Genomic DNA, 18,365 nt, shown 5'->3' on the forward strand with positions numbered 1-18,365 from the left:
TGGGTGACAGATAATATTGTAGTTGAGCTTAACTACCCTCAAAATTAAACCTTATTAAGGAAAATCTGTCGTGTAAACTTGAAATGTTTATGTTCAGGACAAACTCAGGAACATTCAATTTTTAAGTGCAGACTTTACCTCATGAGAAAAGGTGATTTTTATTGCAAGAATATATTTTCTTTAATGAGCAGTTACCCGTTCAAAATGCTGTCAGTGAGGATGTCAAGTAAAATGACTCAATTTAAAGCTGAGCAGTTGCCAGGTTTTGATGCAAAAGATAAACAAACCTGCTTCCTTCACAAAGTACTTTATATATAGCATTGTGTATATAGACTGTTGAATTATCCTGCAGCTGAATTGAAGGCAAAGTAATAGAAAGTCATCGAGAGACCTCATGCATTGCTTGTTTGGCTAATCAAGAGGAATTTTGTTAGTGCAGCTGTGCTGTTGGATACAAACTGTACTGATAGACCTAGGTCACTGAAACATTTTACCCTAATTGCCTGCCTTTTTTGATTTATTTTTATAACTACGTATTGCAGGAAAACTTAAATATTTGGTTATTCTAATCTTTGAAATCATGCAGCTGTGATTTTCCATTCCCTTTCTGCTGCAGGCTATGGTTGCACCGTGGAGTGTGATATGTTCTACAAAACTGAGGAGGGGGCTTTCAGCCTATTATTCATCACTAGATATTCATTTATTTAACAATTTGACTTTATCACTGTCCTCTCTGTTTGTCTTTCCTGTAGTTTTCATCCATTAAAATTAACCTTTTTCCCTAACCTGGGTTTGCTTAAAAAAAAACCAAGAAGGTCAAAGGTTTATTTCTCTTTCTCTGATTGCAACAGTTGAAATATTAGTGCTATACATAAACAGAGTGATGGTTCCTTGTCTGTAGCTTGGAGACCTGAATGCACTAATTGGAATTCCAACCTTGGAATTGATGTACATGGCAAAAACTACTGAGGGTGACACCGCATGACAAAATGGCAGCAAGAGGAATACTTTGGCAGATTTTCAAATTAAAGAAAGAAAAAGGGCCAAAACCATCGTCAGTAACTGAAGAGATATTGCCAAACATTTTCATTGGAAACTACTAATGAGAATGCCATCACTAATTTTGTAGTGGGTTTATAACGAGGAATGCAGTAGGTTTCATTCCCACTCAATTGTAAATTGGCTGATTTCAGCTGGGGTGTCAATAGAGCTTCCACAAATGACCTCCATAGCCCTGGACAAGATGGTAGAAAAGTCAGCCGCATTTTATCTCCTCATCTGTATCCAGCAGGAATAATACTACATGGGCTGAGATGAGGATGGGAAAATGCTAGCTTATTCCTTATCAGAGTAGAACTTAAGACTTTTCCAATGCATAAGTACAAAATAATGGAAGTACCCAATATACTCTATATCTGTAAAGAGTAAAGACAAGCTAATATTCAATCGTAGATCCTTCAACAAGAAAAACACTACAAAGTATGCAAGATCTTTAGTAGGTATGCAAAGATCTTTAGTAGGTATGCAAAGAGGTGCACAATCAAGAACACAAGACTGCCTACCCTGAATTGTTTCAGCCACTCCCATTCCAAAGACCATGTTTCCCTATTTCTGCCACCTACATCATGGGCAATGATCAAGCAAATCTCTCCCCTCCCCCTCCCATTGCAACTCTCCCCACCCCATCCCTGACCACTTCTTAATTTTCCGGTGAGACTATTCCCCCAGAATAATCTTATTCATTTATTCTCCCACCACTTTTCCCCTGCTATTTTGCCATACACCCACAGCTAATGAAACCAATATTTATGTTTTCCTCACATCACCATCCATGGTCCTAAACCATCCTTCCACATCTCCTTAGAAATCGTGATTAACCTGTCGTGTATTTTCAGAATTTTATATTTCTATCACATCTACATTTTTGTCCTTTTTCCTTATGTGTTCTTCTGAACAATAAGAACATAAGAAATAGGAGCAGGAGTAGGCCATCTAGCCCCTCGAGCCTGCCCCGCCATTCAATAAGATCATGGCTGATCTGACGTGGATCAGTACCACTTACCCGCCTGATCCCCATAACCCTTAATTCCCTTACCGATCAGGAATCCATCCATCTGCGCTTTAAACATATTCAGCGAGGTAGCCTCCACCACCTCAGTGGGCAGAGAATTCCAGAGATTCACCACCCTCTGGGAGAAGAAGTTCCTCCTCAACTCTGTCTTAAACCGACCCCCCTTTATTTTGAGGCTGTGTCCTCTAGTTTTAACTTCCTTACTAAGTGGAAAGAATCTCTCCGCCTCCACCCTATCCAGCCCCCGCATTATCTTATAAGTCTCCATAAGATCCCCCCTCATCCTTCTAAACTCCAACGAGTACAAACCCAATCTCCTCAGCCTCTCCTCATAATCCAAACCCCTCATCTCCGGTATCAACCTGGTGAACCTTCTCTGCACTCCCTCCAATGCCAATATATCCTTCCTCATATAAGGGGACCAATACTGCACACAGTATTCCAGCTGCGGCCTCACCAATGCCCTGTACAAGTGCATCAAGACATCCCTGCTTTTATATTCTATCCCCCTCGCAATATAGGCCAACATCCCATTTGCCTTCTTGATCACCTGTTGTACCTGCAGACTGGGCTTTTGCGTCTCATGCACAAGGACCCCCAGGTCCCTTTGCACGGTAGCATGTTTTAATTTGTTTCCATTGAGATAGTAATCCCATTTGTTATTATTTCCTCCAAAGTGTATAACCTCGCATTTCTCAACGTTATACTCCATTTGCCATATCCTCGCCCACTCACTCAGCCTGTCCAAATCTCTCTGCAGATCTTCTCCGTCCTCCACACGATTCACTTTTCCACTTATCTTTGTGTCGTCTGCAAACTTCGTTACCCTACACTCCGTCCCCTCCTCCAGATCATCTGGTGCCCCTGAAAGCTTGTTGAATAACATTTAAATAAGATACCAGAGGGTTCACTGATTCCTGTGAAACTAACCCCGAGAAATTAGCAAAAACTGAACATTTGTCTCTGTTTTTCTCAACAGTTCAGCAAAGTTGCCAAAATAAATCAAGGGCTCGATTTTCAGTTACCTGTGGAGGCGTGGTCAGGCTTTGATAATAGCGTTCCAAGTGGCATGTCAGTGTCCTGATGCCTCTGGGACCTTTTGCTGCTTTCAACACAGGGGTGAGGGCAAAAAGCCTACATACTTCCAATCAATCGCCTATTAAGCTCTTTGAGAAGCTTGTTAACAGGCTGGGGAGGGCCAGCTATGATCTCCATTGAGATCTATAACTTCTAAAAAGAGATTTGAGCTTCCAGTTGATAACTGAAAGAATGACATGACATGATTTCATGTTTTAAAACTTTTGCCGTAGCCAGTAACGAGAGGAATTATTGACTAAACACTTTTGTTTATTGGGCAGCTTATACTTTAAACTACAGAGAGGAATGTTCTTCTATTATGCTTATCAGATATTGCATTATCTGTGGAATTACAGTCCTTATAGCAAACAGTCCCCTGTTGCTCCCAACTTCTGGGGATTCCGATATTTCCTGTCACTCAGTAGTAATTTCAAGTGAATGACTCCAGGTAGTTTCTTCAGCTTTTGGAGAATTCCTTGAATCTACCATTAACAGTAAAGCCTCTCCCAGTGATTCTTCCCCTGGCCATATCAGGACTAACCTCCCAGAATCCTTAGATGGGTGCAGGATGTACCTCTTCAGCTGTTGTAGCTCACAAAACCAAGCAGCCTCTTCTCTTAGATGACCATGCCAAATTTTTGATATCTGTTTATGATATTTGTTGATTTATAGGGAAGCCTGTAACCTGATCTTAATGGCTTCCTCTGCATACTTTCTCATGGGAACCTAAAATACATTTAAGCTTGTATCTAGGTAGAAATATTCATTAGCTATCCTTGATCCCCAAACTCCCTTTCATCTTAGAAGTAAAAGGACAGTTTATAGCACAACTATTTGTAACCCAATACCTTCAACACCTCTTTGGAACTTTGGGAGACTCTGGGCGGGATTTTACGACCTTGCTCGGGTGAGGCTCGTAAAATCCCGCCCGAGGCCAACGGAGAATGCCGTTCTGCAAGCATCACCCGCCCTGGTAAAATTCCGGCCTCTGAGTCTACTCATTCCAAACCCAGAGACTGTTGCCATCATCTCCAATTGTAAGTACCTTGCGCCCTCGTCTCAGTAAAACAATGAAAGCTATCCTTTGATCTCTAACAATCAGACCACGCAGGATTACTGTCAAACAGACTGTAGATCAGGTCACACGAATCCTTAATTTACCCCAATTTAAAGTACAGTCCTAAAATATAATAATGTCTTTTCTGAAGAAAAATGTTTGGCATAAAGGCTGCTGCCTGCGTTTGAAAATTGTGCTCGGCAGTAAGGCCCCACCTCTTAGGAGGGCTTGGCACCACTAATTGAGCATCGAGTTTGCCACCAACCCAGTTAAGACATCTGCATATGAAGATAGCATTACATGAATGACACAGGTACAGCTTGGGATCAGGATCCAGAAAGCCCTATCCCAGATTTCACCTTGTGAAGAGAACTGTTGGGGCCTGATTAATGTTTTTTACATCATTTCTTTTTTACTCTTGTACTCTGTGCCTCATTTAACAAAGTAAAATGCTGCAGCCTTATTTTTTTGCTGATTTATCTACAGCCAAGTTCAAAGAGTTGTGTCTGAGGGGCTGGAAATGAAGAGCTGGCTCCCAGTGACTCTGGGGCGCTTGGCTGTGGTGCCACACATGAAGAAGAGTAGAGATAATTAGTGCATGGCAAAGACTCCAATAAGAAGTCTCACAACACCAGGTTCAAGTCCAACAGGTTTATTTGGTAGCAAAAGCCACTAGCTTTTGGAGCGCTGCTCCTTCGTCAAGTAAGTGGGAGTTCTGTTCACAAACAGGGCATATAAAGACACAAACTCAATTTACAAAATAATGGTTGGAATGCGAGTCTTTACAGGTAATCAAGTCTTAAAGGTACAGACAATGTGAGTGGAGAGAGCGTTAAGCACAGGTTAAAGAGATGTGTATTGTCTCCAGACAGGACCGTTAGTGAGATTTTGCAAGCCCAGGCAAGTCATGGGGGTTACAGATAGTGTGACATGAACCCAAGATCCCAGTTGAGGCCGTCCTCGTGTGCGGAACCTGGCTATCAGTCTCTGCTCAGCGATTCTGCGTTGTCGTGTGTCATGAAGGCAGCCTTGGAGAACGCTTACCCGAAGATCAGAGGCCGAATGCCAGTGAGCGCTGAAGTGTTCCCCAACAGGAAGAGAACACTCTTGCCTGGTGATTGTCGAGCGGTGTTCATTCATCCATTGTCGTAGCGTCTGCATGGTCTCCCCAATGTACCATGCTTCGGGACATCCTTTCCTGCAGCATATCAGGTAGACAACGTTTGCCGAGTTGCAAGAGTATGTACCATGTACCTGGTGGATGGTGTTCTCACGTGAGATGATGGCATCCATGTCGATGGTCCAGCATGTCTTGCAGAGGTTGCTGTGGCAGGGTTGTGTGGTGTCGTGGTCATTGTTCTCCTGAAGGCTGGGTAGTTTGCTGCGGACAATGGTCTGTTTGAGGTTGTGCGGTTGTTTGAAGGCAGGAAGTGGGGGTGTGGGGATGGCCTTGGCGAGATGTTCGTCTTCATCAATGATCATTGTCCGCAGTAAACTACCCAGCCTTCAGGAGGACAATGATCACGACACCACACAACCCTGCCACAGCAACCTCTGCAAGACGTGCCGGATCATCGACACGGATGCCATCATCTCACGTGAGAACACCATCCACCAGGTACACAGTACATACTCTTGCAACTCGGCCAACGTTGTCTACCTGATATGCTGCAGGAAAGGATGTCCCGAGGCATGGTACATTGGGGAGACCATGCAGACGCTACGACAACGGATGAATCAACTCCACTCGACAATCACCTGGCAAGAGTGTTCTCTTCCTGTTGGGGAACACTTCAGCGGTCACGGGCATTCGGCCTCTGATCTTCGGGTAAGCGTTCTCCAAGGCGGCCTTTACAACACACGACAATGCAGAGTCGCTGAGCAGAGACTGATAGTCAAGTTCCGCACACATGAAGACAGCCTCAACCGGGATCTTGGGTTCATGTCACACTACCTGTAACCCCCATGACTTGCCTGGGCTTGCAAAACCTCACTAACTGTCCCGGCTGGAGACAATACACATCTCTTTAACCTGTGCTTAACCCTCTCTCCACTCGCATTGTCTATACCTTAAAGACTTGATTACCTGTAAAGACTCGCATTCCAACCATTATTTTGTAAATTGAGTTTGTGTCTTTATATGCCCTGTTTGTGAACAGAACTCCCACTTACCTGACGAAGGAGCAGCGCTCCGAAAGCTAGTGGCTTTTGCTACCAAATAAACCTCTTGGACTTTAACCTGGTGTTGTGAGACTTCTTACTGCGTTTACCCCAGTCCAACGCTGGCATCTCCACAATTGACTCCAAGACATAACATTGCACTCGCAGTCTCCATGTCTGAGGATCAGCTGGTACAGGGTCCTACTTGGGCATGCGCTGCTGACCTCACTCTCAACATAGGCACAGTCTTGGTCCTCTCAGGCCAGGTTTTTGCACCCTCCTCATACTGGATAAGGGCCCTGATCACTGGCATCATGCCACCAGTCTGGGACCTCGCTCTCTTATTATGGTGAACTTAGCCTAGATAAATACAAATGGAGAGTGTGAGAGCAGGAAGCATACCCAGGCAGATGATAAAGATGCATGGCTTGTCTGGTGCTGAGTGGAGCCGTGTACGGGATGGGGACACAAAGTGCACAGGACAAGAATCCTGATGGAGATATCTGGGTGTGTGTGGGAGAGTGAGTGCTGATGCCCCTTGTGAAGTGTGAGATCCCTGTGGACTATCATCCTGCAAATGTGTGAGGGGTTTGTGAGAGTGTGAGCTGAGAGGGATGAGATGGTTGACTTACCCTGGCTGTGTGGATGAGGTCATTCATCTGTTTGCAGCACGATATCACTATTCTCCTGCGGACTAAGGTGGAGCTCACCACCACTGACATGTCGTCCCAAGATGGATTGGTGACCTTGTTGGACCCGAGCCAGCCATCCTGAGGGTAGTGAAAATCATCATGGCTCAACAGCTTTCAGAAGGATGAAGGATCTATGTGCGGATGCAGTTTAAATATGGCATCTGGAGCAAGGATCTGTTGAGGTCATGGCAGGCTGGGCGAATCAAAGTCCACCTGCCAGCCAAATGGTGTATTTCCAGTTGATGCATATTTAATGAGGTGAGAGGTTGCAACTGCGTACAAAAATACATCATTGGTGTTGGTGGAGTGGAAGCCTCTTTTTCTTCCTCCACCACACTGAGTCCATGGAGTGAAAAATCTGCCTCCTCACCCATCTCTGCTCACCTGCTGAAAGTAGCCAACACATGCCAGACGAAGAACAGAATCTTTATAGCTTTTTTTATTCATTCATTTTTGAAGCAATACTTCAGCAAATGTGTTGTCTATTTTGATTATCGGATGCATTCTTAAATCTTGCTAGTTTTATTTGGATATTTGGCAAATGTAGTATTTAAGTAAAAGCCAAGAAACTTAAAGGTTAGAGAGGGACAGTCAGAGGTAAAATAGAGTTGAAGACTCATTTGTTTGCCTCATGTCAGTTCAATATAGAGCAGTGCTTTCCGTCACATTTATTGTTCTGTAATTCTTCTGTCTGGTGAAATTTCATATCCCTATAAGAGCAATAAAACCGTGTAATAAGGAAAATCTACGAATAAAACAAAACTGAACATCAGACAGTTAAATTTTTGGTTATTTGTTCCTAGGATAGGAACTGTCTTGGCAATGGCACTTGTGTAGTCCATCACTCCTGTCCTGCGAAGATAGTGATGGCCTTTTACCTTGAATTGCTGCAGTTCTTGCATTGGTGGTGCATCTCAGGAGATGGAATGATGATGAACAGTGATATATGTCCAACACAACAAAAACAGAAAGTGCTGGAAAATCTCAGCAGGTCTGACAGCATCTGTGGAGAAAGACTAGAGCTAATGTTTCCAGTCAGGATGACCCTTCTTCTGAGCTGATATATGTCCAAGTCAGGACGATCTGGAGGTGGCACTGTTGCCATGACTATGCTGCTCTGGTTTGGCTTGTTGCTCAAGATCCCATGAAAGAAAGGTGTTGCCACAGCAATCTTTGATAGTTGTTGCAGTGCACCCTGCAGATCACACATATTGCAACCATAGTCCGCCAGTAGTGGAAGGATGGGCATGTGTTCCAATGGAAGCATCTCCAATTAAACAAACCTTTCTGAAGTGCAGTGACATGTCTAGGATTGAAATTGCATCCTCTCAAAATGCTTTTAGCGTTCCAGACTGTTATCCTGTGTGGCAATTTCGAGCAATAGCAAAAAAAATTGTTCCTTCGTTGGGGTGAAATACTTGACTTTTCCCTTTTAATCTTGCTTCTTGTACTCAACCATCTGTTTTCTAACTAGAATGTGAACTTTTTAATAGTTTCTTTTCATTTTCCTTCTCTGTTTTCTCAGTCTGCCTTTCAAACCTTTTTTTCTTTGTTCTGTGCATCTTTTTTCTATTTCTGTCATCGTCCTGAAATCTCGGATGAATTTGTATTTGTCTGTTATATTTTTATATATTTGCCAATATTTATACCGTGAATACAGATCTAGTCTTTCTCATTCACCTTCTTTTCCAGTTCAGCAATCATGCATGTCGTCCTTGAATCAATAGCCAGAGAGCACATTGTTGACTTTAAGAATAAACATTGAAGTCAAACCACCATAACAAACTTAGGTTATATGGTGTTGTTTGAGAGTCTTGTTTGCTGCACCTTTGTGTTGCCAAGGGATTTAGCGAGTGTTTACATTAGGATTCCCAACTTTGAACTCTTATTACTGAAACAGAATTTGAAGCTCTGTTGCAAGGATTAGCAAAAGCTTTTCATTTCTATAATATAAAGATCTGTAGACTTAAACATCTTGTGGATTACAAACATCTTTGTAATAGCTATCACAGTCAAATTTTCTTCACCTTCTGCATTACAATGAAAATAAATTAATCCACAACAACTAAGCAATTGTCTGGGAGAGCAGTGACTAGTGGTTTTCTGCGGGAGTCTGTTGAGTGTAATGTAGGGTGAGATTTTCTGGTTTCCCTTCAATGTTTTTCTTAGCAGCACGCCCGCCGTTCACTGGCGGCGAGATCCTCTGGTCCTGCCGCTGCGAAAGAAAGAATAAATCATTAGTGTATGACAGGTTCCTGAGAAACAGGATACATCACTTGTAGCATGATTTTCTGATGGATGTTGCAGTGCTGGATCCTCACTTGATTGACCACTGTTGACTGAGCACATGAAGAGTCCACATCCTTACCCACCATCTAAATCACTCTTTTCTCAAAGCCTGTGAGGACCTTCAATTCAGGTAACCCTCCAACAAGTCTGGGACCTCTCTCTTGTGTTGTGTTTGTCCTGTATGAAGACAGATGGGGGGAGTGCAAGCAGGATGCATGCCAGGGCAGATGATAAGGATGCCTGGCATGGGTGGGTGGTAAGTGGGGTCATCAATGAAATGAGGATATAATCTGCAGTGGAGATGAAGGTGTGTGGAAGAGTTCGGGGTGGTGTTTCTTGACCTGGCATCGAGTGACATCCCTGTGGATCTGTAATGGGCGTGTGAGTGTTTAAGTTGTGAGCGATGAGAAGAGTGACTTACCCTGACCAAACAGTGGAGATCATTCATTCTTTTGCAGCTCTAAATAGCTATTCTCTTTTGGAGTATATTGGCGCTGTTCACCGCTGCCACCGCCACCCATGCTGCACTGGTCATTTTGGATGAGGGTTGTTCACCCAGAGCATGGGTGGAGTACTTCCTGTTGAGCCTCCACTGCAACCAGCAGCTCTCGGGAGATGTCGCTGTATTTTGGGCAGCATGCCTCTTGGCTTTGGCAGCCATCACTTCCCAGTGGCTTCTTCTTGAAGTGTGCCAGCTGTGTACAAGGACAGTATTTAAATAAGGTGCCCAGATTATTGAAGCGCTGAGATCATGGCGGGCGAATCATTGGCCAGCAATCCGATGTGAAACCCATGCCACCGCATTTTGTAAGCTAAGTGACGCATGCGTAAAAAGCCACCATTGCCGTCAGAAACACCATGTCACTCACCCAAAATCGGACTTTGTCAAATTCTGGTAAGATTCTGCCCATGGTCTGGACTTTGGTGAAAATAACGGGGAGGCTGTCAGCACTCACATCCAGCAAAAAATAAACCAGACTGCAATGGCCAGTGCAGTGCAATGACTATACATGCGTCATCAAATTTAGAAGTCAAAACGTTGCTGCCTGAGTTGCCCTGTTCATCCAGAAGCAGTGACATAACTATCTTGCCAAGAGACTCAGCATTGAAATACACTGAATAATGTGCAGCTACAGCACTTGCCTGCTAAGTGGAAAATGCTAGGGATTGTGCATTGTGATTTTTGAATGTTACATTAAGTCACAATTACTGCCTAGTCACCTCTCTGGCACTGAAAGTTAACTTTTAGAAATGTGGAGTTATAGAGTCATAGAGGTTTACAGCATGGAAACAGGCCCTTCAGCCCAACATGTCCATGCTGCCCTTTTTTTAAACCCCTAAGCTAATCCCAATTGTCCGCATTTGGCCCGTATCCCTCTATACCCATCTTACCCATGTAACTGTCTAAATGCTTTTTAAAAGACAAAATTGTACCAGCCTCTACTACTACCTCTGGCAGCTTGTTCCAGACACTCACCACCCTCTGTGTGAAAAAATTGTCTCTCTGGACTCTTTTGTATCTCTCCCCTCTCACCTTAAACCTATGCCCTCTAGTTTTAGACTCCCCTACCTTTGGGAAAAGATATTGACTATCTAGCTGATCTGTGCCCCTCATTATTTTATAGACCTCTATAAGATCACCCCTCAGCCTTCTACGCTCCAGAGAAAAAAGTCCCAGTCTATCCAGCCTCCCCTTATAACTCAAACCATCAAGTCCTGATAACATCCTAGTAAATCTTTTCTGCTCTCTTTCTAGTTTAATAATATCCTTTCTATAATAGGAGTTCCATTCTTTCAGCTTTGAATTATCTTGGAGTCAATTAAACTTATAATTAATGTTTAATTTTTCCTTTTGTCTCTTATTTCTCTCTTAAATCCCATATTTATTTCCCTCATTTTGTTTTCTGTACACGATCTGACATTGAATTAAATATTCTAAGTTACACATCCAGTGCTTCTGCATGCCTCAGTAAAGATTCCTTAATTGGATTGGTTTAGGAGACACATAGTTACTTGCCCTGTCTACATTAGCCCCAGATCTCATGTGGAGGGCACAAAGCTGTTTTAGCTCTCGAATAACTTTAACTTTCTGTGCAATAGGCTGTTGAAAGTCTTTGTAGCAATGTGTTACATTTAGTGCTGACTGCAAAATCCAGGCAAATACCTTTCTACAAACACGCTCCCAGAACAAATGCACAAAACCTCTTCTGAATGTCTTTCTAAGCCAGCAAACTTTCAACTTTGGAAAGCATTGCATAAAGATGATTATGCTTGTCAACTAATCATACAGCATGAATTGAAAGACATTGTATTAAGAGATTACCCTTACAAAGCTTTGATTATCACATCAGTTGTCCGTCCTAGAGACAAATCTATAACTAGATGTGAAAGAACCACAGTGTTGGAGTATTGAAGGACATATGGTTCATCATCACTTATTTCTATCATAGAACTATTGGCCACCCTTCGGAGCACAAGAAACTGTCTGAAAGTCTATGCTATTGGAAAACAGAATCACAAATGTTGTCATGTGGAAACTCTTAGAATAGTTTATTTATGTAAACAAATGGGATTAATTTACCCAGTCATATCTGGACTGGGGTAAAAAAAACTTCCATAAAAGGATGAGTTGCTTGTACTTCTTGATTATCGAGGAACTCTAGAATTTAGCAGTAGACCTATTTTTTCCCAGCCTTGATAGTTTAGCCCCAATTTTAACTCGGGTAGGCAGGGGCTGGGGCAGTAATTATATATAAAATTGACCCTTCAAAGTAATTTGAAAAGTGTTAAGTTGATAATTCAAAAGCAAATTGCTTTCTGTTTAGCAATGCAGCCCTAACTTGTAAATGCTTTCTTTCAGATCCAGAGATCTTAAACTTCTGGCAGGCCACCCACCATATTATACTGGAGTCAGAATTATTTACTGATCAGCAAAGGTTTTCTCCGGTACCTGGCTTGATTCAGTGGCAAAGAAGCATCACCAAGCTAACATTGTCAGTAATGGTAAAATCAGTTTCTCTACAGCCAAGGTCATTGTCACCAGATGCCATCCATGAGTTGACTTCTGGAACTGCTGAATTTCAATCCAGCCTGTTCCTTTCTCATCTCCTATGTTCAGAATTTAATGAAGTACGCTTTCTGACCCTGGAGACAGTGTTGTTGTGGCTGGAGGAGATGGATTCCAACCAGGTCAGAGAGACAAATGGGAATGTACTGTTCCTGTTATCACAAGTTGAGGACACTCTGAAAAAGCTAGCAGTGCAAGAAAAACACCCAGAATGTCTTGCCAAGGTGAGGGATTATCTGATAAAGCAACGTGCAATATAAATGAGAAGTTCACAAATAAATATCTTAAGTATGGCTTTTTTGACTTCTGCCTAAAACCTTGCAAATAAAATGAGACAGTAGCCAAACTACTTTTATATATAAACTAAAAATTATGAAAAAAGTGGTGCTGCTAAATGAATGTACTCACAATGACCATTAACGTGGATCACTTACTAATCAGACAAAGCTAAGAGGTCAGTCAAATGACTAACATTGACATTTACCTTGAAACATAAAAGCAATCTTTGTGGAGGTTTATAACTAACTATTGATATTTCAAACATCCTAGATCCTGAAAATATTGTGCCATCTAAATATAGAGACACTATTTCCCTGGATGCTGAGTACATCAGTCATGACTGAGGCCAAACTTCTCAAGTGGATCTTGTCAATAGCGGAAACAATAAAAAACAGGTACCCTTCTAATATTTAATAGGGAGTTTAAGTCTGAGATTCTGAATATGTTTAACACGCTGCACCATTGTTGAAATTTCAGTTTTTTACTTCTTGAAGCTTGAACAATCTGCCTTGGTCTCTGAAACCATTATCCCATATTTTAGTGAGAGTCTTTAACATGCCCCTATCACTGTGGCAGTGTTTTATCATATTTGATATATTATTCAAGGACTAGTTCAGAAATGTGGAGCATTTTTGGAAAGTAGGTGTGGCATAAAGCCTAAAAAAAATGTTATTTCTCAGTAGTCTTTGTTTTGCACTTAGAAAAACAGATACCATAGTAAATTTCAGACCTTGAGCTTTATCGCAAACATAGTTCTGTACTGAAAACCGACTAAGGCCAGAGACAGGACAAGTTGCCAATTCTACACAACTACACGCATGGTTGTTACATTACATGTATTAAATTAATTATTTGTTTCATTTTTTTCATTCATCCTATTACTTAAAGAAACATAGAATGTTTGTGAAAGTTCCATTTTTGCAAGTCCAGACAAATCCTGACTGCATGCCTTCATTGCGTAGACATACTCATACTAACTGTGCTACATACAATCCCTGCACAGGGAAAATATGTCAAGCTTGTAGCTAAAGAAAATTGGATCTGTTAGCAGCTGAAGAGTTAAGGGCATAGAACTCAATTGCAAGCAGGGTGGGGAGGGAGACTCAGATCTCCAATATCCGGGGTGGGAGGTCGCTCCCAACTCTGAGGGGGCCTTCAGAGTGAGGCATTGTACCCTCCCTCCCCTCCCGTCCAAGATGACAAACAGTGGAAATGTCTCCCACCCTCACTGCTCCTGCTAGCCTAAACATTTAGGTTAGGTTGAATAAGGTCCTTAAGTGGTCACTAAGTAGCCACTTAAAGGCCTTAATAGGTGAATGGGCATGTTTTGCACCCGGGGCCAATTGTGAAATTGCACCAGGGTGGGTGTGTTCCCAGAGGGAATCCCATCCATTCAGTTTTACACCCCCTCCCATCAGAACCCACCTTGGGGAAGTGCAAAACTGCCCCCTATGATAAACACTGTTGAAATATTTGAGTCCTGTCGCTGTCATATGTAATAGAAGGGGCAGTGATGGTGAATACCATCAGATACCTCTAAGGACTGCTGCTTACAGATTTATGGTCATCCATTTGTACTGACCAGGATCATAAATATGGCAGGAAAACGGTTTTATGAGCTGACTTTCTCTTAGGTTTGGCATATCCTCCTACTTCACTTACAAGCTCAGACGATTGGGGAGTCACTAATTTTTGTGAGATTCCAGTTGTTACATGAACAACTGATGAACCTACATATCATCCCAGCAAAACAGTGCTTCACTACCCAATAACAACCAATTGTCGTAGTTTCTGCTGCCACTCGGGGAGCATTTGGACACTGAGAGAGATTGTGAAGTAGGGCCTTATAGGGTTATTAATAGGAAACATGGTTATAGGACATTATTACTTTAAATATACAAATGTTACAAAAAAAATCATTTTTAAAATTTATCTATTGTGTGGGAAGTTTGTTGGATAAGGCCATGAAAGTTTTATAAATGAAAAGCCCAAAAAGATGATCTTCTACCTTATGCAGAAGAAATGTAGTGCATATTCTTGGTGCAGATACAATGAGCTATCAGACCTGTTCGCAGTGGAAGCTGCTGATAGCACAAAAGCTTCAGCAGTACATTTGTCAGTGTTTTATTTTAACTCAGCCAAGGCATCTGCTACTACTGGGCTTCCTGACCACTAGACAAGGTAGGCAGCAGTTTGCCTCAGCTTCACAACAAAATGGAATCCTTCGAGGGTCAGAATTGAAGTGATGTAACAGCCAGCAATTTCACTGATGGAGGCAACTTCCATGTGGAAAGGCAGCATCACACTTCTCAGATGCATCCCTGGACATCATGCTGTGGCTGTAAAGACCCTCAAGTAGATTCTGTGCTCTGCAAACAGGAGGAAAAAGTCAGCCTCAGAGAACTAAGGTGCAAGCAATTTTTGCTGGAAGCGACCAAGGAGTTGATCAGAGCATGAAAGACAAGTGGCAAGCCACATTGAAGGATAAGCCTCCTCACTCTGCCTTCTCCAGAACCTGAAATGTTAGGACCCTCATGGACAATCCCAACAGCGACAGACATACAAAGGCATGCTGCTATTGTTGCCTGGGAGTTCAGGCATTTTGACATTGACATCACCACCCTAAGCAAGACCTGGCAGGCAGGGGAAGTCCAGCTCAAGGACAAGGTGGCAGTTACACCTTCTTCTGGAAAGATAAACCAGAAAAAGATCACCATCTCCACAAGGTTGATATTAAAAACAAACTACTTAGCCATCTTTGATTTGATTTGATTTATTATTGCCACATGTATTAACATACAGTGAAAAGTATTGTTTCTTGCGCGCTATACAGACAAAACAACCATTCATAGAGAAGGAAAGGAGAGAGTGCAGAATATAGTGTTACAGTCATAGCTAGGGTGTCGAGAAAGATCAACTTAATGCAAGGTAGGTCCATTCAAGTCAGATGGCAGCAGGGAAGAAGCTGTTCTTGAGTCGGTAGGTACATGACCTCAGACTTTTGTGTCTTTTTCCCAATGGAAGAAGGTGGAAGAGTGAGTGTCCGGGGTGCATGGGGTCCTTAATTATGCTGGCTGCTTTGCCAAGGCAGCGGGAAGTGTAGACAGAGTCAATGGATGGGAGGCTGGTTTGCGTGATGGATTGGGCTACATTCACGACCTTTTGTAGTTCCTTGCAGTCTTGGGCAGAACAGGAGCCATGCCAAGCTGTGATACAACCAGAAAGAATGCTTTCTATGCTGCATCTGTAAAAGTTGGTGAAAGTCGCAGCTGACATGCCTAATTTCCTTAGTCTCAGAGACTTCCCTTGCTGAATAGACAAATGTCTCATGACTCTTCAGTTCACCCTAGCCCAGAATCAGTGCATTACAGTCCTCAGTGCGTACACTCCATCACTAGAAGCTACAGATGAATCCAAAGAGGAATTTTACTCCAGCCTTGAGCAATCCTTGAATCGAGTCCCAACTGGCGAAAAGCTGATCCTCCCTGGTGACTCCAACACCAGAGTTGGAAATTACACAGACCTCTGCGGAGATGTAATCAACAAAGAGGGAGTAGGGAAATCCAACACCAATGGTACCCTGCTCCTGACAAAATGCCTAGAAGACAGTCTTGTCACAATCAACACCTTGTTCTGTCAGAAAAACAAATACAGGGCCTTATGGCACTTGTTTGACTATGTCATCATCCAAATGAGGGACTGCAAGGACGTGTGTATCACCCGTGTCATGACAGGAGCCACAACTGCTGGATGGACTACCATCTAATCCGCTTTGATTAACATCAATATAGCACCAAAGCAGCAATGGCAACAGAAATAATGCCGCAGGAAAATCAATGCTGAGGCACTAAAAAGACCCTGATAAGAGAGCCCTATTCAACCATCACCTCACTGCCAACCTGATGACACCTCGTGATCCAGAGTGTCCACAGTGTCTAGTGTGCCCTGAAGGCCTCCATAGTCAGCACCTGCAAAGAGATGCCTTATCACTTGACCAGGAAACACAAAGACTGGTTTGATGAGAACGACTAAAAGATCCAGGAACTGATAAGAAGCAAGTGCAAGGCTTTTCTGAACCTGAAACAGCAGCCCAACACAAGAACAAGAAAGCACCTCTATACATGGCTGAGCTCCAGCAAAAAACCCAAACCTAAAGAACAAATGATGGGTGAAGAAAGTGCAAAAGATCGAGAAGTTAACCAACAACTGTGGTGCACAAGGTTTCTTTAGCGCAGTCAAGACCACCTATGGCCCAACCACCCACAGCCCCACCCCATTGCTGGCCAAGAATGGAGAAGCATTCATAAAGAACAGAGAGGCAGTCAGCACCCACTGGAAGCAGCATTTCAAAGACCTTACAGAGACTGTGGGCGGAATTTTCCAATCCCGCCAGCCATGGGGGCGGACCATGCAAAGGTCCGTTGACTTCGGGCAGGAATTTCCGGCTTTGGGACGAGCGTGGCTGAAATATCCCACCCTGTGTCTTCAACATGAGTATCCTCAACTCCATCTTGCACTGTGATCTCTGCCACCATATTAGCACAATCCCAACTTAGCGTGAGGTAGTAAAGGCCATCCGACAACTATAAAACAAGGCATCAGGAGCAGGATGAATCCGGCAAAAGCAGTAAAACATGGCAGAGAAGCACTACTGGCACAAACTCATGACCTAATTTCCCTTATCTGGAAGGAGAAGAACATGCCAGGAGTTCTGAAAGATGCTGTAATCATGACCATCGTCAAGAAAGGTGAGAAGTCCAACTGCAATAATTACAGAGGAATTTTCCTGCTCTTGGTCACAGGAAAGTTAATCACAAGAGTCCTCCTTAATCTCCTTCTCCATGTGGTTGAAGAGTTCCACCCAGAGTCACAATGCCGATCCCACTCACTAAGGTGCACCGCAGACATGATCTTCACTTCACGGCAGCTACAAGAGAAATGCAGGGAACAGCACTAACTCTTGTACATGGCGTACTTTAACTTCACAAAGACTCTTGACATTGTCAACCACGAAGGATTATGGAGCGAAATTTGCTCACCACTCGAAAATAGGTGGGAAAGCAGGCTGTGACGAGGAGATAAAAACTTTACAAATGGATATTGATATGCTAGGAAAATAGGCCAGAATCTGGCAGATGGAGTTTAATGTGGATTAATGCAAGGTTATCCATTTTGGCTGGAAATATAAAAGGGCAAATTACCTTTTAAATGGGAAACCGATTCAAAGGGTGTCTGTGCAGAGGGATCTGGGTGTCCTTGTGCATGAGTCTCAGAAAGTGGGTATGCAGGTGCAGAATGTTATAAGGAAGGCAAATGGAATCTTGGCATTTATTGCAAAGGATCTAAAGTATAAAAGTAGAGAAGTGTTGTTACAATTGTATAAGTCGTTGGTGAGACCACACTTTGAGTATTGTGTTCCGTTTTGGTCAACGCCTTTTAGAAAGGATGTGGTGGCACTGGAGGCAGTTCAGAAGAGGGTCATTGGATTGATTGCAGGGTTGAAGGGGCTATCGTATGAGAGCGGCTGAGTAGCTTGGGCTTGTACTCGCTGGAGAATAGAATTATGAGGGGGGATTTGATTGAGGTTTATAAAATACTTAACAGGATTAATAAAGTAAATGTTAATCAAATGTTCCCCCTTCTAGAACAGTCTAGGTCAAGAGGTCATAGTTG

General features: G+C 42.9%; 1 protein-coding gene across 2 annotated transcripts in view; it reads left to right on the forward strand.

The window, feature by feature from the left end:
• The window catches only part of thada (THADA armadillo repeat containing), a 330,756-nt gene that overhangs the window by 234,349 nt on the left and 78,042 nt on the right, over positions 1-18,365 (forward strand). The window contains exons 31-32 of one of the 2 annotated variants that reach the window (XM_078229694.1): positions 12,207-12,637; positions 12,963-13,087. In XM_078229694.1, coding sequence (XP_078085820.1) covers positions 12,207-12,637; positions 12,963-13,087 — 556 coding nt within the window. Of the gene's footprint in view, positions 1-12,206; positions 12,638-12,962; positions 13,088-18,365 lie in introns of those variants that run through there. The other variant, XR_013499627.1, reaches the window with a different exon arrangement.

This window comes from Mustelus asterias, chromosome 15 (genome assembly GCF_964213995.1).
Source record: "Mustelus asterias chromosome 15, sMusAst1.hap1.1, whole genome shotgun sequence".
Classification (NCBI taxonomy): domain Eukaryota; kingdom Metazoa; phylum Chordata; class Chondrichthyes; order Carcharhiniformes; family Triakidae; genus Mustelus; species Mustelus asterias.